We start from the raw sequence: 23,482 nt of genomic DNA, 5'->3' as shown, positions 1-23,482 counted from the left end.
GAACCTAGGTGCACCATGGTGAGGTACCAAAGTAAGTAAACAGAAATGGGACTGAAGGAGACTTGGTGGATTTTCTCCTGCATCAGATGGGATGTGGGAGCCTGAGGCCCAATGGGGTCACAGGATTTTTTTCACACGTGGTCTCATACATTCTAGTGCATGATGTGTTCTTTAATTAAGTTCTTCCCTGCTCAGCTGAACACTGACCCATCATTTCTCTGATTAAAGCCAACGATCCTCTGATAGGGCCAGAGTTCATTCTTCAGCCATATGACAGACAGACAGCTGTCAACAAAGTGACAGTTTGGGTGTGGAGCTTGATGCCCTTTTAGCCTTCTCTGAGGTACAGTCACCGGAGAGGGGAAGTACAGATGGTGACTACAGGGCACCCTGGGTGGGAGTACTTAAGGGTCAGAAGGAGGTTGTATTGTGAGGACCCCAGCAGGGAAAGGGGAGGGTCTGATGTGCTTTAACAAGCTGAGCAGGAAGGGAAAAAAAACACCCTGGGAAGCAGTAATTGAATTTACTTCACTTTTATATGCAGTCTTTTTCCGGATTGTGAAGTTAAAATAACATTTTAAACAGATGGAGAAAGAACTAGAGACTTATTATTATCATTTATTTTCATAGATTTTCCCTATTAATATTAACGTAAGTTTGAGTTTTCTTCCAGGTTAGTTTGTATGTACTACTGTATGTTTAAGAAACTATTTTACGTATGCGAGACCATGCCACTTACTAAACCTTTCACACGCAAACATTTCACATATACCCCCATCTATAGCTTTGCTTTCTGAAAACTGCATTATATTCCATTGTGTGGACATTCTCATTATTCTCTATGTACACATAAATGGGAATATTTGCAGTAAGAACAACGTATGTGTAGATTTTAAGATTTAGTAATAGCAAACAGTTAGTGGGTGTGACTTGCAGTTTTTATGGTGAATATTTTGCAGTACCTGAATGTAGTGCTGTGTTTTATAATCAGAAAATAAAGCTGTAACATTTCTTGACAACATGACTAATGGCTGTGTAACCTTTTATTAAATACTTGGTTTTCATTCCTTGTTTAATGAAAACTCAGGGGGGATGCTGATTTTTGGGTGCAGTAACTTACTTAGAACAAAGTGTGTTTTTCATTGGCCCTAGTTAGTGGCCTTAGCCTTCCAGAGATGTATAGTTGAAATAACCTCATTTCTTGGGGGAGGCTCCATGCCACCACTGGTTATATTGGTCTTCCCTAACGTCAGAGGCCGACTCTAATTCTAGAAATGCAAGCTTGAGTAACCAAACACCGAGGTGTTAGCTGTCCTGTCTTGGTGTTTTTGTTAAAGTTACCCTTTGCCTTTAGTTGTAAGAAAGTTCCTAGTCTGTATTTAAATAAGAAATCATTTACCAGTACTTTATTATCAGTTAAATCCCGATGTGTCTATAGACTTTCACGCAGTTGACTTCCGGACTTCGTTATGTCCCAGTGTGCTTATATCCTTGTGTTGGAAAAAATAGTTTATTTTCATGTGTTTGAGTGGTTTGACAGAGAAACCACCTCCCACTACCCGCAGACCTTGTACAGCGTTGTCTGAATATTCTTCCAGAGGAACTGGATTATCGGTTTGTCAAAACTCCCCACCTCAAAATAAAACAGAGCTTTTTAAATGTGATACACATGTCTTTATGGATTTATTTGAGACTTACGTTGTACCCTTTTATAAATTTATTTATTTATTTATTTTGGTGATGCAGTCCAGTTCTTTACCCAGGCTGGAATGCAGGGGCATGATCTTAGCTCACTGCAACCTCCACCCCCCAGGGCTGCCCCTACTACATCAGCCTCTTGAGTACTTTGGATTACAGGTGTGTGCCACCACACCCAGCTACTTTTTATGTTCCTTCTGTAAATTTTTGAAATTTTGTTTGAAGTTGGAGATACTTTGTTAAACTTATTTATGGAGATTTATTTATTTTGCTATTAATGGGAATTATTTCTCTTGCTGTATTTACTCATAAGGTTTTTAAATTCAAAATAATGCTTTCCCCATATTTATACTTTTCTTTTTCTTCAGTTGCATTAGCTAAGGACTTCCAAGGTCATGTTGAATTGTAGCCATGGTGTAGCTGTCCCTTCCTTGTCCCCACTTCCAGAGGAACACTTTTAGTGTTTAATAATATGCTGGTTTGCATTTATTTGAGATAAGTCTTTATTATGCTTAGATGTCTCCTGCTTTTACTCTTTGCTAAGAATTTATGAGGAAAGGCTATTGAAGTTTGCAAATGTTTTTTAACTTGAAATACTGCTCATGGGCTCCCCTCCCCCTTTCATCTGTTGTCTAATAGTTTACACTGATGGGACATCCTCCTTATATTCCTGGAATAGCCTTTCACAGTCATGGGCTATTACTTGGACTTTGTTAGACTGGGTTTGTTAAATGTTTAATATTAAATTTGCGCCTATGTGCAAATAATGTATATTGAACACCTGTAAAAATACAGAGGTGAAAAAGGTAACAGAGCCTTGTCCACAGGGCTTTGGAGTAGGGTATAAATACAGGTGCTCTGTTGTTCTGTTGGATTGACATGTCTTCACGCACAGCTCTGATTAATTGGCTGCCCTATTTTTGATGGCCCATTTAGGCCATCCTTGGGCAGACTAACTCCTCAGCCTTAGTAGTTCATTTGATAGCATCAGGCAAGCCTTTAGACCTTTCTTCCTCTCAGCCATCTGCAAACACTTACCTTCTGTTTTCTTCAGTGGTAGGCATGGCTGTTGCCATGGAGAAGCTGTCCTGGGGAAGTGGGGGCCAAGTGGGTAGAGCAGTTATGCTTTTGATTGGCCAGACTTGCTGTCACAGAAGGAGGTCACCTGGGATCTGGTCTTCCCTAGCCAGGGTGAGGTAAGTATGGGGCCCTGGCAGGTACAAATTGAGCATCTGGCCCCATTGGCGGTAAGTAGAGGACAGCGTGAATCCAAGGCTAAGGGTTGGGTCACTTGTCCAGGAAGGCATATGGTGCACCTTGTGTCAGGTACCCCTGCAGGAGAGTGTTGACCAGCACTTCCTGTTTCTGCCTTTGGCTCTAGGTTGTTCTGATGTGACTTGTGTTAGGACTGTGGTTACATAACAATAACATAACAACAGAACATGCTTCCCTCTCAGTGGTGCTCATCCCTTCCCACCATTCCATGCATAAAATGTGTCACCTGCCATTACTTTGTGCACAAGGTTTTACCTTTTACAAACCAGAAATTAGCTTCACGTAAAAGGGTTAAACTGTAGTGTGTAACTGACTTTTTTTTTTTTTTTTGAGATGGGATCTTGCTTTGTTGCCCAGGCTGGAGTGCAGTGGTATGGTCTTGGCTCACTGCATCCTCCACCTCCCAGGTCCAAGCGATTTTCCCTCCTCAGCCTCCCAAGTAGCTGGGACTACAGGTGCCTGCCACCACACCCGGCTAATTTTTGTATTTTTAGTAGAGATAGGGTTTCACCATGTTGGCCAGGCTGGTCACGAACTCCTGACCTCAGATAATCCACCCGCCCTGGCCTCCCAAAGTGCTGGGATTATAGGCACGAGCCACCGTGCCCGGCCAAACCTGACTTTTTAGCTGTTTTTCCTTATTAAAATTTTATCTACTTGGCTATATTTGTTCTTAAATGTTTCTTCTTAAATGGAGAATTAATGGTTCAAAAGGAATAGGTGGTTTTTTTAGTATCTTTAAACAACGGCCAAAGTGGCATCCAAAAATGTGGTTCATGCCTGCACCAGCCAGCTTCTCTACACCCTGGCTGTAACATCAATTTTTATCTTTTGAACATTTGCCCATTCAACAGGTCAAAAAAGTGTTCATTGTAATATTTAACATTTCTTTGATTTCTGATGTTAAATAACTGGCTTTTATTATCACTACTTTTATGAACTCTGTGTGTTAGTGTTGTTTACTTTCATATTGGGCTCTTTTTCTTAATGCCAAAAGCTTTTTTCGTTTCAAATATTGACTGTCATCTATGTTATAAAATACCTTCTCCCCTCCCTTTTTGGTTTGTTTTTGTTTTAGTTGATTTTTATAATGTAGAAAAGTAGGGCCCATCTTTATTTTCCTGTCTCCCACATGGTGGTCTCTCAGTGGTCTCTGCCGTCGGAATTATGCTTGAGCATTTGTTTGTCTGTTCTCTGCTGTTGTAAACAGTGCATCTGTGAACACATTTTGGAGTGTATATCTTTGTGCACATGGACAGATGGGTCTGTGAATTAGATTTCAGAACTGGAATTGCCAAGATAGGGGATGACATTGTTTTTATGTATTGATAATTGTTGGGTATAATTGAGAGGTGTATTCAGATTGCAACTGTAATATCATAAGTATTTATTGGGTCTAAGAGGTTCAAAGTTGACTCATTTGTGTTTTCTAAATTGACTTTCATGTCACATGCGAATGGCCCAGTTCGAGTGTGACCATGGATTCATGGTGCAGATGGTGAAGGCAGGGGAGGGGAGGGGAGGGGAAGGGAGCCTGGGCTTAGCATCAGTGTAAAGATGTCATGGCTGCCTGCACCCACTCAGTGGGCAGCACAGCCTCTAAAGGCCTCTGCTCGTAGTTGTGTTTATTGTTTTGTTTTAACTTTGAATTTATTTTTTTGACTAGGTAATACATGCTCATGATTAAAAAAAATTGAATAGAAACAAAAAAACAAAAGGAAAATATACAGTGAAAAAATCAGTTGCCCTCCCTTTACTGGCGCCTAAGTTCCTGTCTCCGATATAGCCTTCTAGAAATCGTCTGTGTAAGCACAGCTGTTCTTAGTTTCTTAGAATGCTATACACAGTGCAGTTAACTGTCCTAGAGGTCATCTCATGTTCATTTATTTAGAGTTGCCTTATTTTAAGGGTTTCATAGTAATTCATTACACAAACATAACATATCTTGTCTCTTACCAGCAACACATCAATGAATATATTCTTACACATAGGTCATTACCTATCTCTGAGGTAAAGTCATAGAAGTAGAATTTATAGGAGGAGGACGATATGTGCACTTCTAATTTTGGTAAAATTTACATTGCCACAAGCAGTATATGAGTATGCTTATTTCTTCACACACGTACAAACGTATGTTGCCCACCTTTTTTGATTGATTGATTGTTTTGTTTCCAAAGCCCTTTCTTTACTCCCAAATGAGTTTCCTCTGCCATGGTGGGAAGTAGCTCAGGTCTAATTTGATTTTTTTTTTTTTAAGATTAATCTGTTGAAAAAAAAATTTCATTTTTCAATGCTTTATTGACCAACGGCCAAGTTCTATTGGCCTGGTCAGAAAATCTTGACTATGTTGAATGAAGATTGTGTAGGTTTACTCTAGTCCTGAATTTCTTGAGAAAAAGCAATGTGTTTTATTTATTTGGCACAGAAGTCAGCATTCACCTTGTGACAAGATTCTTACGGGCATTTAAGTGGCCACATAATTAATTGTAGGAAGTCCTCCATCTCTTTTCTGTGCTCTGGAGTGGTTAACATGGTAAATAAATATTTTATTCACAGAAAGTTTACTTGGGAAGTTGCTCTTTATATTATTTCAGCTTTTTAGATTTATTCCCTGGTGGTCGTATTTTTCTCTGCCTTTTGAGTCAGGTTTGGCTCTTTGTATTTTCTTTAAAAAAGTTGTTGATTTCCTGTTGAACTCTATAAGCCTACTGTTCTGATATATAGCTTCCACCTGGGGTACTTTATGCTTCAATTCCTGTCTGTTGGGGAGGGAAATTCACATAATATAGAAATATATATATGTATATAGATCTTATATAAGGGAACGTTAGTTCTGTTTCTTTCTTTGTGCCTCAGATGTGTTTTTCTTGTAATTGGGTAGAACTCCATAGAATAATGTTCAATAATAGTAGCATTAAGATTTTGTTTCTTCTTTCGTTAAGTTTGGTTCGTGGTTTATTAGTGACATCTTTGTCTTGGGTTTCTGACTTGTTCTGGTGTCATAAAGACAGTTTGAAAGCTTTTTATTCCTCTTGTCTGGCATGGTTTATGTGGCTTGCGAATGGCCTTTCCCTGAAGGTATAGAAGAGACACCCCAGTGCTCTTTGAGTCCCCAGTCATTTGGGGAGTTAATTCTCTGACACTCCTTCTACATGTCTTTCGTATTATTCTTAGTCCATGTATTCTTTCTTTAAAACATCTGCAGGTACTTGTGTTTTGACTCTGTTGCTGTGGATAGCTGCTTGGTCTGAAGTTCCAGAAAGGATCCTGTTTCTAGAGAGGTGATTACATATCTGAGGGTATCTCGTTGTCTGAGGATAAGGGCTAGTATCATCTCAGGTACCAGCGTATTCTCCTGAGCCTGTCTACCACATAGCAGAACTGGGCCATCTGCCCTTGCCCGTCTCCCTCACAGGCACAGGCCTCTGCTCTTGGTTGTCCTGGGTTAGAGTGACCATGTCTGAAATGTCACACCAGTCATCTGGAGCCTGGAATCTCTGGCCTGTTGCGTTTTCTTGGTTTGGGATTCTTCTGCGCAGCAGAGCATTCATTATCTGTGTTGTGCTCTCTGTGATCTCTCAGTCCTTTTGAAGGAGGGTAGCGAGGGAATAGTCCAGTCGCTAAGGTCTTCAGGATTGAGGCATTTGCACTGGATGGTGCCCAAGCTCCATGACATGATAACATATGGATGGGAGAGAGCGTGGGAGGGCAGTTTGCATAGGGAGGGATGTGGGAACCCATCACTGAGACGAGTAAACATGAGTTTACTGCTGTTCTACATTGATTTCCAAGTGATAATGTCTAGTTAGAGACTCTGAATAATGGAAACACCTTCAGTTTTCCTTTAGACTTTTTTTAAATTAAAAAATTTAGACTTACTTTCCTTTTAAAACAAAGGGAGAAAATTTTTGCTGCATATGTTTGTTTCTATTCTCTGGAAGTAAAGCTAGTAACTAACAACAGTGTTAGGGTAGGTGGTTTATGCTCCAGACCTAGATTTCTTTTCCATATTGCCCTACTTAATTGTACCAGTTGTGCTGACCAGTCATAAAAATGCCACATGATAACACGTAAATGATAGTAAAAATGCTTTAAGTAAACAGAAATGTGTAGCTTTACTTGGTTGCATAAAGAAAGAGGAGAGATTGAAAATCCTTTATATCCAGTCTCAAAAGTTTAAAAAATGGAAGGGGGCAGATGATAAAATAAAGACAAGGAAATAAATGAACTATGTAAAGAAACAGTAAGAAAGGAATATCAAAACACAAAGCCAGTTCTTTTAGATAGATTAGATCTTCGACAAGATTGATGAAGGCAAAAGAACATGCAGTAGCCTCAGGAGGCTCAATGGTCACTTGTCACTGTCTGAGGGAGTAATGTCATATAACCCAGAATTGAGTACTTTTACTGTTTTTGAGTGGTCTTCCATTTTGTGTATGTTGTATACTGTGTTTTAATAATTATGTTAAGGGATGAAATGTTACAAAGGGGAGGATTTGCCCCAACTCCTACTTTCCTTTTTCATTTTTGCTAATAAACAAGCTGTCACCTGATTTTAGTAATGGCTAGTAATAGCACATTTCTCCTGTGCCTTGCACGGGCAGTTAAGTCTTAGGTATCTTAGTGTATTTAAGCTTCACAGTTCTGAAAGGGATGAAGATGCTCTTGCACTCATTTCTCAGATTACAGAGACAGATTCTAGGGCATTAGACAAGTTGCCCACAGTCACATAACACGTTAGTAGTAGAGCTGACTCCTCAAGGATAGGTCTGTGTGAAGCCTAGGGGTCATGCTTGTGACTGCCATGCTGAGGCCAACTTTGTGCAGTTGTTTGTGTGTCTGTTTACTGGGGACTCTCATATCCCAAAGCATTGTCAACGTCCCTGGTAGAGTGGCTCCCACTGCTGCCTGGTCCTCGACTTCTGGGACATGTGTATATCTCCTTACGATCTATAGGTCCCTGAGTACTGACACAGGCTACCACGTCTTTCCTGTTGATTCATGTTTGGTTCTTCCAGTGAAAATTTCTCTTAGGGAAATGCTGCCTCCAAAGCACTTATCAGTCACCAAACCTAAGAAGTCCTGGGCCCCAAATCTGTATGAGCTAGACAGTGACTTGACTAAGGAGCCAGGTGTCATCATAGGAGAAGGCCCAGCTGACTGAATTTTTTCATCAGAGGTTTTGGAACTTAATCTGTGTGGAATTTGTTGGACCTCAGAAGACCCTGATCAAACTCCAAAACCTCTGCCTTGATTGGTTACAGCCGGAGACTTGCACCAAGGAGGAGATCATCGAGCTCTTGGTCCTTGAGCAGTACCTGACCATCATCCCTGAAAAGCTCAAGCCTTGGGTGCCAGCAAAAAAGCCGGAGAACTGCGAGAAGCTCGTCACTCCGCTAGAGAGTTACAAGGAGATGTACCAGCCTGAAGGTGAGACTCTCCACGGGGTGATGGTGGTCAGCACAGGGTGCAGGTATGCCCTGGGACTCTCCTCCTCCACATTTCCAACATGGTCTGGGCTGGATCCCTCTCTGTTGTGGGCAGGGTGAGGGTGTCTCATGTACTGTGGGATATTGAGCCTCATTGTGGTTTTCTGGGTATGACCACCAAAAGTATCTCCATATATGCCCAAGTATTCCCTGGAAGACAAAACTGCCCAGGCTGAGAACCACTGTCCTAAGTCAGGAGAGGGAAAGGAGACACTTCTGTGAAAGAGGAAACCTCCTGTGGCTCCTGCCCTTTTGGTGTGGTACATGAGGAGGTTGCCTCCTGTTTGTCTCTGGGGGAGAGGTCAGGGTGGTCACGGCCACCATACTCCCCCTCAGTTTTTAGGTGTCAGGAGTGGTTGGGAGCTACTGAAGGATTTTGAGCTCGGAAATGTCAGGATCAGGTCACTCCAACCCTATGTGTGTGTGACGGGGAGATGCGTCTTAGCAGTTGGGGAGAACTACTGGGAGAATATGGGTCAGAGGTAGTAACTTGGCATCTGGTGTCCTCTCAGACGACAACAGTGACGTGACAACCAGCGACGACGAAATGACCCGGAACAGAGGAGAGTCCCCACCACCTCGCTCAGTGTATTCTTTCAGTGGTAAGTACCCATCCCCACTGGCCACCCATGAGCAGGCACTGCCAGGTGCTTTCAGATGGAAACATGGTGAGTCGAGGCCTCCATGAAGATGACCCACCACCCCTAAGTGGTCAGCTTCACTCAGATCTGAGACGAGGGTAAATTAATTGATGGCGTAATGAGACGTTTTTATATGTAAATAGACATCTTAAGTACTGAATATTGTTTTATTCAGTGATCAAGCATTGAAAGCTGTTGGGAATTTGCAGCAGGTGCTTCCAGCTGTACCCCCAGCCCCTCCAGGAAGGCTCATTAAAGATGCTTCAGTGAGCGTTTATAAAGAGCACTGCTTTCAAGGAGGGCGTGTGTGCTGTTTCTTGGGTTTTGGTTTTTTTGTAGTAGAATAACATGCACTTTAAGATGGGCCGCCAGACATTAGAGGGTCTGCAGTCCATTCTCCTGAATGTGGACTTAGCCCCTTAGGAACTGGGAAGCCAGCAAGGAATCTGAAGCAGAGGTTAGCTACTGGACTGAGCTTTGGAACTTGCTTTGAAGCAAGCCCCACTTGTGCAAAGCCTGCAGAAACCATGTTGCGGGTATAGGATAGAGGAGGGGCCAGATGAGCCTGGGAATCTGGAGCCCTCAGTTTTGGATCTATCTCCTTGCAGGAAGAATAAGGGTAGTATCTCTCTCCTGAGGGGTGTTTACACACATGCAGGGAAAACAGGTATGTCAAAGTGCTTTGTTAACCACTGGAATGTCTCACTTGCTCAGGTGACCGGGACTGGGACCGGAGGGGCAGAAGCAGAGACAGGGAGCCACGAGGCCGCTGGTCCTACACAAGGAACCCGAGAAGCAGTGAGTCTTAACCACTTTCTTTCTCAGTAGGAGGATATAGCGTATGTGCTGTGCACAGGTTCAAGGGGAAGGTGGCAGACCTCAGAGTTTCTGCTACTCCATTTGGACTGTATTCTGCTTGCCCAAAAGTTTAGTCCAAGGGTCCTGTTTGTGAAGTTCTGCTCAGTACCACCAGCACAGGTTTCACCACCTGTATTACGGTTTGCTCAGTGTTCTTCTTAAGCTGGTGCATTTTTTCTAAACTAGAAGTTTCTGTATAAAATACTATGCCACTGCAAAAATTGGAAACTAGTATAAAGTGCCATAGGCAGAAGGCAAGAATGAAAAACGCCTTGTAACAATATTGTTAACTAGGAATGTCTGCCGCGACTTCCTGCAGTGTTAGGGAAGTGCCACATGTGAGAACCAGGCCTGAGATTTTGGACGGGAACGAGTCATCTCACCAATACATCGTTGGTGTCCATACTGCCAGAAATCATTTCCTGTTGCTTCTGGACTTGGAGAGCACTGCTGTGGGCAGCAGGGCACCCCTAGAATTAGACAGGAGAAGGATATCAGGAGTGAGTGACATCTAGTGATGGTTCACAACACATTAGGCACTGCTCAGAGCCATGATCCTGCGGGATGGGGCCTCTGATGCCATTTCCATGTTACACATTGCAGCTGGGGAAACCCAGAGATTGTGCCCAAACGATAAAGCTGGTGGGCACCGTACCTGGACCCACACAGCTTGGGCGCAATCTGAACCACCTCTGAGATTGGGAGCAGAAGGATAAGGTGGGGCCCCTGGCACTGCCCTGGGTCTGGGTTGTTGCAGGGCCACTGGTTTCATTGACTCCTCAGAGCCTGCCACAGAAGGCAGAGAAGAGAAATAAAGAAACTTGCTCTCGTATACCACACAGCCGGTTTCACAGTTGAATGGGCCAAACGTGGGACCTGCAGGATGGACTGAGCCCTGCTCCTTCTTGATGCCTTTTCTCTTCCCAGGGATGCCTCAGCGGGATCTTTCCCTTCCTGTGATGGCAAAAACAAGCTTTGAAATGGAAAGAGATGACGACAGGGACTCCAGGGCCTATGAGTCCCGATCTCAGGTATGCTCAGGTTTACTCTCTTTCTAGAAAGGGCATCTTTATTTCATGGCAGAGATGCCTTTCTTCCCCCGGATGGTGTGTTTATTTGCCCCCTAGAGTCCCACCTGGTGTGAGAGCCCAAGCACTCCAGGAGGAGCTGGGGCCCATCCCACAGATGACAAGCAGCCCAGGTTGCTGCTGCCTGTTTCTGTGTCTTCCGTGTGGTCAGAGGAGCTCCTGCACTTCAGCATGTGTCACTTGGTAGGTTGGTCACACTGGCCATTCTCTACAGGGCCAGGGAAGCAGAGTGACTCGGGATCTTTATGGTCCTCAGGAGGGAGCCAGGAAAGCTGTGGGTCTGCAGAGTAGACTGGCCAGGGAGAACAAAGGCTCTGGAGCTAACAAGAGCTGGGTTCAAAGCCTGGCTCTGCCACTTGGTAGCTGTGTGGACTTGGGCCATTTACTCAACTGAGCTGAATTTAAGTTTCCTCATCTGTAAAATGATACAGGGATTGCTCCCAGGGCTGCTGTGGGAAGTCAGTCACACACATAGATAGAGTACCTGGCACATGGTAGGCACACCGTTAAATGTTAACAATTACGGCAGTTGTGGTTTAAGAGGCAGCATGTACCAGGGAGATTCATGAAGGGGAAAAAAATGTGGGACTTGAGCTTGCATCTTAGGAAGGAGGAGAAGTCACTTAGACCACCTAGACATGGTGGAGTGTAGAGGAGGACCCCAGCACTGACGGGACTCAAAGAAGGGAGGCGCCATTAGGTTTGGCCTTCCTTTCCTTCACATACCAGTACCCATCCCATGTGAGACAGCAGGCCTAGGCCCTAGGGGGCACAGCAGTGAGCAACACAGAGAGGGGCCCTGCCCTGAGAAGCTTTTGACAGTTGCGCAAGTAAATATTGACAGAAATGTTATATGTAACTGCTAATCATTCTCAGTGCCCTCAAGGAAAAATAGAGAGTTAGCAAGAAATTATAACAAGGTCCTTGATTTGGATTGAAGGGAAAGGTCTTGGAGGCATTAACAGTTGCTGTGTAGAGCCAGGAGCAGGCCGGGTCAGATGTTGCAGGAGGGAACCCCAGGCATTAGGGAGAGCTCAGCTAAAGTCGTGGAATAGGAACTAAAGGGCCAGGTGGCTGCGACACAGGGGAAGAAGGCTGGAGTCATGTGTGGGCCTGGCCACTGGTGTCCTGGTAGTGGGGCTTTGTCTTGTGTTGCTTTTTAAATCCCCTTCCTTGACAATGTGTGAAGAATTGGCATCCAAGCCCAATGTCTGCACAATCAAGTCTGAAAGCCACTGATTCCTACTGACACAGTATGGTAGTAACACCAGCAGCACATGACATAAATTACATTTTGAAGGTGTACAAACCAGAAAATTCTCTCGTCTTTTAGTGTCACAAGTAAATCTCTTAATTGTTCACATATAGGAAATGTTGTGAAAATGACATTGTAACATATTAGCATTGTTCTCAGGACAGCATCTCTTCTGTTGAACTTGACTGCAGTTTGTATACTTGAAGGTGTCATTACAAACACAAAGTGAACAGCCAGTTTAGGACTGCCCACTTGCGTAGATTTTAACTTGAAATCAAAGTGTGCGTTTTCTTTCATGTGAAAAAGGATTTCATCTATGAAGCTCTGCTTCGTTTTCTTGCCCTATTAGTTTTCATTGTTGTTTTTGTTTTCTTGTGGCAGGACACAGGCAGTGCACAATAAGACTTTCCTCTTAAACCCAAATGCCCGTACCTCTTTTTCTTTCTTGGTAGATGTACCTTATTCCGCATATCCTCTTTTTTGCTACATTTTTCATGTTGCTCAATGCCTCTTCCCAGCAATAGAACTATGGTAGATTTAATACCAAAACATTTGTATTTCCTTTACATAATTTTGCTTAATGTTTAAGCAACACATCACATTGCAGAAAATCCTCACCCATAGTATTCCAAAGCAGACAGATGCTCTTCTCCCCATTTTACAGGTGAAGAACCTGAAAGAAAGGTTCAAAAAGATTTCGGTTCCCAAGGTTGCATAGCTCATAATTGGTGTGGGATCTCCTTTGACCCAGAGTTCTGTCCAGCTGCAAAGTCTATGGGCTTCCCACAGCACCATCTCCCTTCTCAAGTCTCTCTCCAGTCTCAGTGCCATTCTTCCTGTGACCGTGACTCCCTGAAACCAATGATGTTCTAGTCAGCCCTCTGGCAATAAGCAAAGGTCCTTTAGGATCTTGCATAGAAGGTTCTCCTGGATAATGCAAGGAGTTTTTTAATTCCTTTTTAGGTAAATATCCATTAAAACAGAAAAGGCAATTATAAAAATGCCCTCAGGGCTTACAGTTATTCCTGGGTTATTTGGAAATTTTACAAACTAGAAACTCCCTCAATGTAGTCATGCCATGCCATGGAGAAACCAGGAGGGAGGTTTAAGTCACATCCTGACCAGATGTCTGCTTGAGTGTGTCTTCTTTCTGTTCCTTGAGTACTTCATGCCTGTTTGATATTTAGTCTGTTTAAGCTTTCCCACCAATTTCTTTCTATATGTATCATAATCTAACCTACCACTTAAGGCCCCACCTGCCCTCCACAAACCTTTGCTCACTGTTCAGGCCACCCTGAACTGTTCCTCTACAAAAACCGTTTAGCACTTATTATCTGTACCCCAATTTATTGTTTATTGTTCTCTAATTGTTTCATGAGTCTTTTCTCTCCAACCAAATTATAAGCTGCATGAGGGCAAGGAATATGTGTCATGCGTCTTTGGGATCTGCCTCAGAGTGTAGCATCAAGGTAGGTACGACGTAGGCCCCTAGTAACACTTGACTTGGATCACTCAGAACCCCAATATCGTGAGCACTTCCTATAAAACTTCATATATGTAGCTCCCATGTCGCCAACATTATTCTGTCTTTGGACATCGGTGGGGACAGACTCCATTGAGAGGTCTTTGTTTGCTGTTTTAGGATGCCGAATCATACCAAAATATGGTGAACCTCACTGAGGACAGAAAACCTCACAACACAATACAGGACAACATGGAAAACTACAGGAAGCTGCTCTCCCTGGGTAAGCAGCTCCTTCTCTCAGTTACTGCCAGTCCAGTCATTGAAGCATTTTGTCATCTTGCTCCTTTTTAAGTTGGAAGTTAGAGTTCACATTAATATATTTGGACTTCAAGGGTAATAAGAAACCTTTGAAAGATTTCAAATGAGGGAGTACATAATGACATTTGTGATTTTAAGAACTGCCTCTGGCTTTGGGTAAAGATGCATTGTACAGGGTGAGGACAAGCAGGGAGATGTTTTTTTGCCACAAGAGTTGATCCTTTTTCTAGAGCAGTAGCACTATAGGTTTTTAAGTAGACATTCAGGATAGGATACTGAGTTCCCATGTGGACTTTGCTGGAAGACATCTGCCCAAATTTCTGGTGGGTAGTTGGCTATGCAGGTCTATAAGGCCATGGGGCCTCAAGGAGGGAGCAGGTGAAGGAAGAGCAGTCATGAGGTAAGAGGAAGGCCAGTGAAAAAGAGGACTTAAAAAGTGGTTACAAGAAGATAAAGACTAAAAACAGTCAGGGACTGTCTTTTTCAGTCTGAAAGGGACGTCCCTTTCAGATTTCAGGGACAATGTGGGGTCTTTGTACACATTTCTGAGCAGAGTCAGAAGAATTACATGCAGATTATAATGGATTAGGGAATAGGTAGTAGGGAAATGAGACAGCAAATGTCTCCTGACATCCAAATAATCAGAAATGGGCCACCTCATATTTAGTGGCCCAGTGAAAGAGGAAGATCAATTTAAGGGTGAGTCTTGGTCTTCAACTTGAATTTGAACCATATTTTTCTTGTGACCAGGAGTGCAGCTTGCTGAAGACGATGGCCACTCCCACATGACACAGGGCCACTCATCAAGATCCAAGAGAAGTGCCTACCCAAGCACCAGTCGAGGTAAGCAGGAGACACATCTCACAGAGGAGCCACACAGCTCATAAGATGCTATCACAGAAGCTTCTACACTTTCTATTCCCAAACATCATGGAAGGGTGCACCCCTTCAAGTTCCACTGCCATTCTTATGGGGACTAGGGAATATTTACATTTGGGGTTTCTTTCCAGGTCTGAAAACTATGCCTGAAGCCAAAAAATCAACTCACCGGCGGGGGATTTGTGAAGATGAATCTTCCCACGGGGTGATAATGGAAAAATTCATCAAGGATGTGTCACGCAGTTCCAAATCAGGAAGAGCAAGGGAGTCAAGCGACCGGTCACAGAGATTCCCCAGAATGTCAGATGATAACTGGAAGGACCTTTCATTGAACAAGAGGGAGTCAGTGATCCAGGAGAGGGTTTATGAAGGGAATTCATTTAGGGGAGGCTTTAGGTTCAATTCAACCCTTGTTTCCAGAAAGAGAATTCTTGAAAGAAAGAGGCGCTATCATTTTGACACAGATGGGAAGGGCTCGACTCATGATCAAAAAGCCTGTCCCAGGAAGAAGCCCTTTGAATGTGGTAGTGAGATGAGAAAAGCCATGAGCATGAGCAGCCTGAGCAGCCTCAGCTCCCCATCCTTCACCGAGTCACAGCCAGTTGATTTTGGGGCAATGCCTTATGTATGTGATGAGTGTGGGAGGTCGTTCAGTGTCATCTCAGGATTTGTTGAGCACCAGATCATGCATACTAGAGAGAACCTCTATGAGTATGGTGAGTCCTTTATACACAGTGTGGCTGTCAGTGAAGTTCAGAAAAGTCAGATTGGAGGGAAACGTTTTGAATGTAAGGACTGTGGGGAGACCTTCAATAAGAGTGCCGCCTTGGCTGAACATCGAAAAATCCATGCTAGAGATTATCTTGTGGAATGTAAGGATCAGGCATATGAGGAAGCCTTCATGCCTAGCCCAACCTTTAGTGAGCTTCAGAAAATCTATGGCAAAGACAAATTCTATGAGTGCAGGGTGTGTAAGGAAACGTTCCTTCATAGTTCTGCCCTTATTGAGCACCAGAAAATCCACTTTGGGGATGGCAAAGATAATGACCGTGAACGTGAACGTGAACGCGAACGCGAGCGCGGGGAAGCCTTTATGCCCAGCTCAACCCTTAATGAATTTCAGAAAATGTATGGTAAAGAGAAAATGTACGAATGTAAGGTGTGTGGGGAGACTTTCCTTCATAGCTCATCTCTGAAAGAACATCAGAAAATCCATGCTAGAGGGAACCCATTTGAAAATAAGGGTAAAGTGTGTGAGGAAACCTTTATTCCTGGTCAGTCCCTTAAAAGGCGCCAGAAAACTTACAATAAGGAGAAGCTCTACGACTTTACAGATGGCCGGGATGCCTTCATGCAAAGCTCAGAGCTCAGTGAGCATCAAAAAATTCATTCTCGAAAGAACATCTTTGAAGGCAGAGGGTATGAGAAATCTGTCATTCATAGTATGCCCTTCACTGAATCTCAGAAGAGTCATACCATAACAAGACCTCCTGAAAGTGATGAGGACGAGAAGCCTTTCACCATTAGCTCTAACCCCTTTGAAAACCAGATTCCCACTAAGGAAAATGTCTATGAGGGGAAATCATATGAGAGATCCGTTATTCATAGCCTAGCCTCTGTGGAAGCTCAAAAAAGTCACAGTGTAGCAGGGCCCAGTAAACCAAAAGTAATGGCAGAGTCTACCATTCAGAGCTTTGAGGCCATCAACCACCAGCGAGTTCGTGCTGGAGGGAACACCTCTGAAGGAAGGGGATACAGTAGGTCTGTTATCCAGAGGTTAGTGGCTTCCAAACTTCCAAAAAGTCACAATGGAAATGAATTGGTGGAATCTAATGAGAATGGAGAATCCTCCATTTATATCTCAGACCTAAATGGTAAGCGACTGAAGATTGCTGCCAGAGAGAACCCTTGTGAAGGGGGCAGTAAGAGTCACAACTATGAAGACTCAGTCATACAGAGTGTATCCCATGCCAAACCTCAGAAAAGTGTTTCTGGAAAGGGATCTGGTGAATTTAAGAAGGATGGTGAATTCTCTGTTCCCAGCTCCAATGTCCGTGAATACCAGAAGGCTCGTGCTAAAAAGAAGTATATTGAGCATAGGAGCAATGAGACCTCTGTAATTCACTCTCTACCTTTTGGTAAACAACAAACACATCGCCCTCGAGGGATGCTCTATGAATGTCAGGAGTGTGGAGAGTGCTTTGCTCATAGGTCTGACCTCACTGAGCACCAGAAGATTCATGATAGAGAGAAGCCCTCTGGAAGCAGAAACTATGAATGGTCTGTCATTCGCAGCTTGGCACCTACTGACCCTCAAACAAGTTATGCCCAAGAGCAATATGCTAAAGAACAAGCCCGGAACAAATATAAGGAGTTCAGACAATCCTTTGCTACCAACAAAGACCTCAACACACACCAGAAAAACTATGACCAAGAGAAGTCTCATGGCAAGAAGTCTCAAGGCAAGAAGACCCATGGGGAGGAGACCCATGGCAAGAAGTCCCACGGTGAGAAGTCTAATGGTGAGAAGACCCAAGATGAGGAGATGCATGGCGAGGAGACTCACGGTCAGGAGATAATTGAAGACCCTGTCATTCAAGGCTCAGACATGGAAGAGCCTCAGAAGGATGACCCTGATGACACAATCTATGAATGTGAGGACTGTGGCCTGGGCTTTGTGGATCTCACAGACCTCACAGACCATCAGAAAGTCCACAGGAGGAAGTGCCTGGTTGACAGTCGGGAGTACACACATTCTGTAAGTCACACCCATTCCATTAGTGAGTATCAGAGAAATTACACTGGAGAGCAGCTATATGAATGCCCAAAGTGTGGGGAATCTTTTATTCATAGCTCATTCCTTTTCGAGCATCAGAGAATCCATGAGCAAGACCAGTTGTATTCCTTGAAGGGGTGTGATGATGGTTTTATTGCCCTCTTGCCTGTGAAGCCACGGAGGAATCGTGCTGCAGAGAGGAATCCTGCTCTTGCTGGGTCAGCCATTCGATGCCTGTTGTGCGGACAGGGCTTCATTCATAGCTCTGCCCTTAATGAGCATATGAGGCTTCATAGGGAAGATGATTTACTGGAGCAGAGCCAGATGGCCGAGGAAGCGATCATTCCAGGCTTAGCCCTCGCTGAGTTTCAGAGAAGTCAGACTGAAGAGAGACTCTTTGAATGTGCAGTCTGTGGAGAATCTTTTGTCAATGCAGCAGAACTTGCAGATCATGTAACTGTTCATAAGAATGAGCCTTATGAGTATGGGTCCTCCTATACTCATACCTCATTTCTTACTGAGCCCCTCAAAGGAGCTATGCCATTCTATGAATGCAAGGACTGTGGTAAGTCCTTTATTCATAGCACAGTCCTAACTAAACATAAGGAGCTTCATCTGGAAGAAGAAGATGATGATGATGATGATGAAGCAGCTGGAGCAGCAGCCCAGGAAGTTGAAGCCAATGTCCATGTTCCACAAGAAGTTCTGAGGATTCAGGGGTCAAATGTAGAGGCTGCCGAACCAGAGGTGGAGGCTGCCGAGCCAGAAGTGGAGGCTGCTGAGCCAGAGGTGGAGGCTGCCGAGCCTAATGGAGAGGCTGAAGGGCCAGATGGAGAGGCTGCAGAGCCCAATGGAGAGGCTGAGCAGCCGAACGGAGAGGCTGAGCAGCCAAATGGGGATGCCGACGAGCCAGATGGTGCAGGGATTGAAGACCCAGAAGAAAGAGCTGAAGAGCCAGAGGGAAAAGCTGAAGAGCCAGAGGGAGATGCCGATGAGCCTGATGGTGCGGGAATCGAAGACCCTGAAGAAGGTGAAGATCAAGAGATTCAGGTGGAAGAACCATACTATGACTGCCATGAATGCACAGAAACCTTCACTTCTAGCGCAGCATTCGGTGAGCATCTGAAAACCCATGCCAGCATGATCATATTTGAGCCTGCAAATGCCTTTGGAGAGTGCTCAGGCCACATTGAACGTGCCAGCACCAGCACAGGTGGTGCCGATCAAGCCGATGAGAAATACTTCAAATGTGATGTCTGTGGGCAGCTCTTCAGTGACCGCCTGTCCCTCGCCAGACACCAGAATACCCACACCGGCTGACGGCATTGGGTAAAGGTTAGAAAACCTTCACCTAGGACTTGACCCTTACCAAACCACAGAGAATTCAAGCCAATCCATGATAATGTCAGTAGGAGACAACCTTAACGTGTACATACCTGACTTAACATCACTGAACTCAGATTGAAAAGAGACTAAATGTAGAGATTTCACAGTCTTAAGCTTTCCCCTTCAGACATCAGTGTCTACATATGGGAAAGCCACAGCACACACCTTACCTTTCCAAGTAATCAGATTGAGAAAACCCTATGAGTATTCTAGACTACAAAGATTGCCCCAACGAACCGTAAATGACACTTGCATAACCGATACATAGTGTTTCCCGAGGTGTATATAAAATAGCAAATTATGGCAGAACAGTGATCACATCTATTTGGATTTAATATGATATACAGTTACAGTTTACTGTGCAGAGGCTCTTTACCTGGTACTCTGATTTTTTTGGGGTGTGGGGGAGGAGGAAGAGAGCAACAACTTTGAATATATTTGTAAGTGTCTTAGATCCTGAGAAGGATTTATTGTGCATTATTTGAACCCTGTCAGTATCTTTGAGCAGTTGTTTTGTTCCTCACCCTTGAATAGTCTTGTGAAGGTGTAGGCGTGATGGATAACATGTCTTTTACTCTTGGCTGTTTGAAAGCAGAAGTACTTGGAGCTTCTTTCTGCAGCCATTTCGTCTGCACCAACACTTCGGAACCTAATACTGTGTAAGGCTTTACAATATATGGATTGGCCTTTTTATAACCCAAATTGATTGGTTGCCACATTGTACGTATGTATCAGTGGTTCTCATGCAAAAACATTACAAGTTTGTTTTCTGTTTGTTTGTTTTTTTAAACCAACTCAGTATGTGTTTGATGATAGTGAATTGATAAAACCCGAAGCTTTTCCCTGTAAATCTTACATCTTTGCCTTTAAAGAATGGGTTACAACCATCACTAGATCACAGTAGTGCCTAATGAAGGTTGAGAACCGTAGGAGAGGCTCTCATGCTGTAAATAATGATGCAGGCTAACGACCTTTCATCACTTTCTTTGTGCGCTTCCTGCCTTAAGTGATAAGTAGCAACTTGGCTTGGGTCCCCTGTGTAGCATCAGCATATGCTGCCACAAGTCAGTTTGCACCCTAGGTGCCCAGGAGCTAGTATCCTTAGATCTTTCTATCGCTAACTTAATTCTCTTCTTTATTTATCTGACCCTCTAACTCCATGTCTAACTTGCATTAAAAAAAAAAAAATGCTTTCTTTACAGTCAACCCAAGCTTAACATGGACTCAGGTTCCCCAGCAGCCTTAATTTGTTTTGTTACCATCTGTTCATTCTTTTTCAGCTTTCCTAGAGTATTTCTGAGTGTTGTGTTAGTCTGATCTTAGCATTCCCTTTAGTTACAAATTGACCTCACAGCTTGAGGTTTCCTGTGTCCTATTCTGTGAACTACCTGTGCTCCTTTGCTTCCCCTCCCTTTGCATAATAACTATATTAAGAGATTTTTTTGGCCTTGAGTTGGCTGGAAAAAAAAATTAAAATTAAAAAAAACTAAAAAAAAAAAAATTGCAAAAGATAAGTGTAGATCATTTGAACAAGCAAAATTAAAATACCCACTGGGGGAAATGTGTCTGAATCTTACTCTTCTAGATCTGCAGGATTAGGGCTTGGGAGTATGCAAAAGATGCAGAGTGCCAAAGTTTAGGAAGATTGTAGAGCCGAGAGCAAGAAGCAGAAATGAGTAAGCCAAAGAAGGGAGTCCTAATATATCACCAGACCTAGGAGGGGAGAGGCGGCAGACAAAAGAAAACACCAGAGGCAAAAACTGTGGAAGGCCAGGTTGCCTAGAATGAATTAAGTGGGGTGTCCTGAGCAGTTTGGAAAAGAAGGAGCCTTTGATGGCATGGTGTAAGTGAGGGCTGGCTGCATAGGAAGACCTGAGGTTGGAACGGACATCAGGAAAGCTGAGGGACAATGAGGTGTACTACATAGGAAGAGGACTTTTGAAATGGGAATCAGCGTTGATGTCACGGTGAACTTTGTGGGTTCATTAGTTGGTGACATTGTTGGCAGTGTTAATTCATAGACCCTTTTCAGAAAGCAGCTTGCCAGAAGTCAGGGTGTCCGTTTGAACCTTAAGTTAGTGAAAAGATAGTGACAAATGGTAAACAACAAGAGAATGATTGTGTAAACCTATCTATGGACACTTATGCAGCTGTTTAAAAATGATAATCGTGAGTTAGGTAGCAACATGGAAATATATTTACGGAATATTAAGTGGAGAAAGCAGGACACGAAAGTATATTTATACTACAGTTATAACTGTTTAAAAATGTATGCTTATAGTCAAAAGCTGTTGTGGTGGTGGTGGTGGTGTTGTAGGCTTATAGTTGAGCATTATTTTCTTAAATTTCTTGAATGTTCTTTATGGTAGTGTTACTAAAAAGTTTATGATCACATTTCCATTGTGAACATAATTTGAACTCATTATCACACACTTGGAAAGTACAGAAAAGTGGAGGAAAAAAATTCATATTCCCACCATCCAAAGACATATATACTCTTCTCTATCTTGTTTATTCTTGTTTCTGTGCGCAGGTTTATGATTATAACTGTGTTGAAATATATATTCAAAATAGCTGTTATGTTACTTTTGTGGAATTATGGTTAAATACTTTTATCTTAATTTTTTCAAATATTCCTTATAATAATGTCCTTATAACAGTGTATTATGTATGTCTATTGCGTGCATAATACATGCCCAGAGGAAAAATTAGAAAATACAGTAAATTATAAAAAAAAATTACCCATATTCCCAGCATCCAACAACTACTGCTGACATCTTGATCTATTTCCTCCATCTTGTTTCAGTGCACAAGCTTGTGATTAGAACAGTTTTAAATATGTGTGCATAAAGTCTAAAATGAAGAGATGTGGAAAATAACTAATATGGTGTTGTCATTGTGGGAATTTGGTTAAATATTTTGTCTCAAATTCCTTAAATAATCTTTGGTGTTTTGGTAATAAATTTTATGTGTGTACTTTTCCATTACAAATATAATACATACTCACAGAAAACTGGAAATTCAGTAAAGAAAGGGAAATTCACTCATATCCCCAACACCCAACAACAATGACTGTTAACATCTTGATCTGTACACTAGTCTGTGATTATTAGGTTGTGAATGATAAGTATGCATAACTGTCAAAGATGGGAAGAAAGATGGAAAACAAGAAATAGTTGTGTGGTTGTTGTGGGATTATGGTTATTTTGTCTCGGTTTCCTTAAAAGGTCTTCATCATTCTAGTGTTTTGGTAGTCCCCCTTTATTACATATATTTCCATTATATATGAAATACGTGTTCATTATAGAAAATTTGAAGTTACAGAAATGTAGAAGAGAAACTCACCCATGTTTTCACCATCCAAAAACCGTGGTCAACATCTTACTTCATCTTGTTTCTGTGCACAGGTTTTTGGTTTGTTAATATGGTTGTGATCATTCTATCTATCTGTAATAGTGTCAACAATAAAAATAAAGTTAAAAATAAGTGTTTCTCAATCTCTTCTTTTGTCTGTTTTGTGTTTGGGGTTGTTAAATATGTTCTTTTAGAGATACAAATCCAAAAACTGAGCCCCTCCTTAAGCCTAAAAAGTTTGGTTTGCAAATCTTACTCTATTTTTAAGTATTATCTATTTCAACAATTACTTCTAAGGGATTTTGAAATACTCTTTGATTTCGCATTTGTAACTGCCCTTATAAAACCAAAACATATGTTCCAACAATTTTTTTAAACTTGATAATAACCACAAGTATATCTTAGTTACTTGAGTGGGTGTTTTTAATTGGAAATGTGAGATTGTCCCAAACATAAAAAAAAAAAAAAATCACAGGCAATAATGAATACTTAACATAAAAGTATTAATACTATATCTCAGGTATTTATTTCTGACTTGCCTGAGGTTAAAAAGTAATTATCCTGAGGGGGTTATCTCTGTACTGTTTTTCCCCCAAGTTCATTAACCAGACTTTAACCTGACTTCCCCACCAGAAGCATCCCCTGCAATTCATCAGGTTATCATTCCTGATGGTAACTTTTAAACATGCCTGTGATTCCATAATGATCAGAGCCTTTTAACCAACTTGCCAGCCCCATTGGTGACCACAGTAGGTAGCACCATACCTAATTTGTGGCCGCTCTCGCAGTTCATAAGTCAGAGGAGATGGTCATGTACTTCATGCCCTTTTAATATCCTTCATGTCAAATGATTGAATTTTGCTCTTAAGATACAAAAGTATACTTGTCATTAATTCTAAGTCGGATTTGACAGAGTACTGCATTCTTTCATGTTTTTAGAACCTTATCTCTTGTACCATCTGACTGTTTTGGTCACAGCTTCTTACACCATCTGACAGTT

At 42.6% G+C, this 23,482-nt stretch overlaps 1 protein-coding gene across 40 annotated transcripts in view; it reads left to right on the top strand.

The window, feature by feature from the left end:
- PEG3 (paternally expressed 3) overlaps positions 1 to 22,614 on the top strand; it is a 29,698-nt gene extending 7,084 nt beyond the window's left edge. For 27 of the 40 annotated variants that reach the window (XM_035286326.3, XM_035286317.3, XM_078361700.1 and 24 more), the window contains 7 exons: positions 8,238 to 8,403; positions 8,975 to 9,064; positions 9,818 to 9,901; positions 10,889 to 10,992; positions 13,947 to 14,049; positions 14,838 to 14,930; positions 15,098 to 22,614. In XM_035286326.3, coding sequence (XP_035142217.1) covers positions 8,388 to 8,403; positions 8,975 to 9,064; positions 9,818 to 9,901; positions 10,889 to 10,992; positions 13,947 to 14,049; positions 14,838 to 14,930; positions 15,098 to 19,062 — 4,455 coding nt within the window. In that variant the 5' untranslated portion in view covers positions 8,238 to 8,387 and the 3' untranslated portion in view covers positions 19,063 to 22,614. Of the gene's footprint in view, positions 1 to 6,178; positions 6,255 to 8,237; positions 8,404 to 8,974; positions 9,065 to 9,817; positions 9,902 to 10,888; positions 13,774 to 13,946; positions 14,050 to 14,837; positions 14,931 to 15,097 lie in introns of all 40 variants that reach the window. The other 13 variants (XM_035286324.3, XM_078361724.1, XM_078361723.1 and 10 more) reach the window with 2 other exon arrangements.
- Positions 22,615 to 23,482: the final 868 nt, after the last annotated feature.

Source organism: Callithrix jacchus, chromosome 22 (assembly GCF_049354715.1).
Source record: "Callithrix jacchus isolate 240 chromosome 22, calJac240_pri, whole genome shotgun sequence".
Taxonomy (NCBI): Eukaryota; Metazoa; Chordata; class Mammalia; order Primates; family Cebidae; genus Callithrix; species Callithrix jacchus.
The sequence above is the reverse complement of the archived record's forward strand: the minus strand, read 5'-3'. Positions and strand labels throughout refer to the sequence as shown.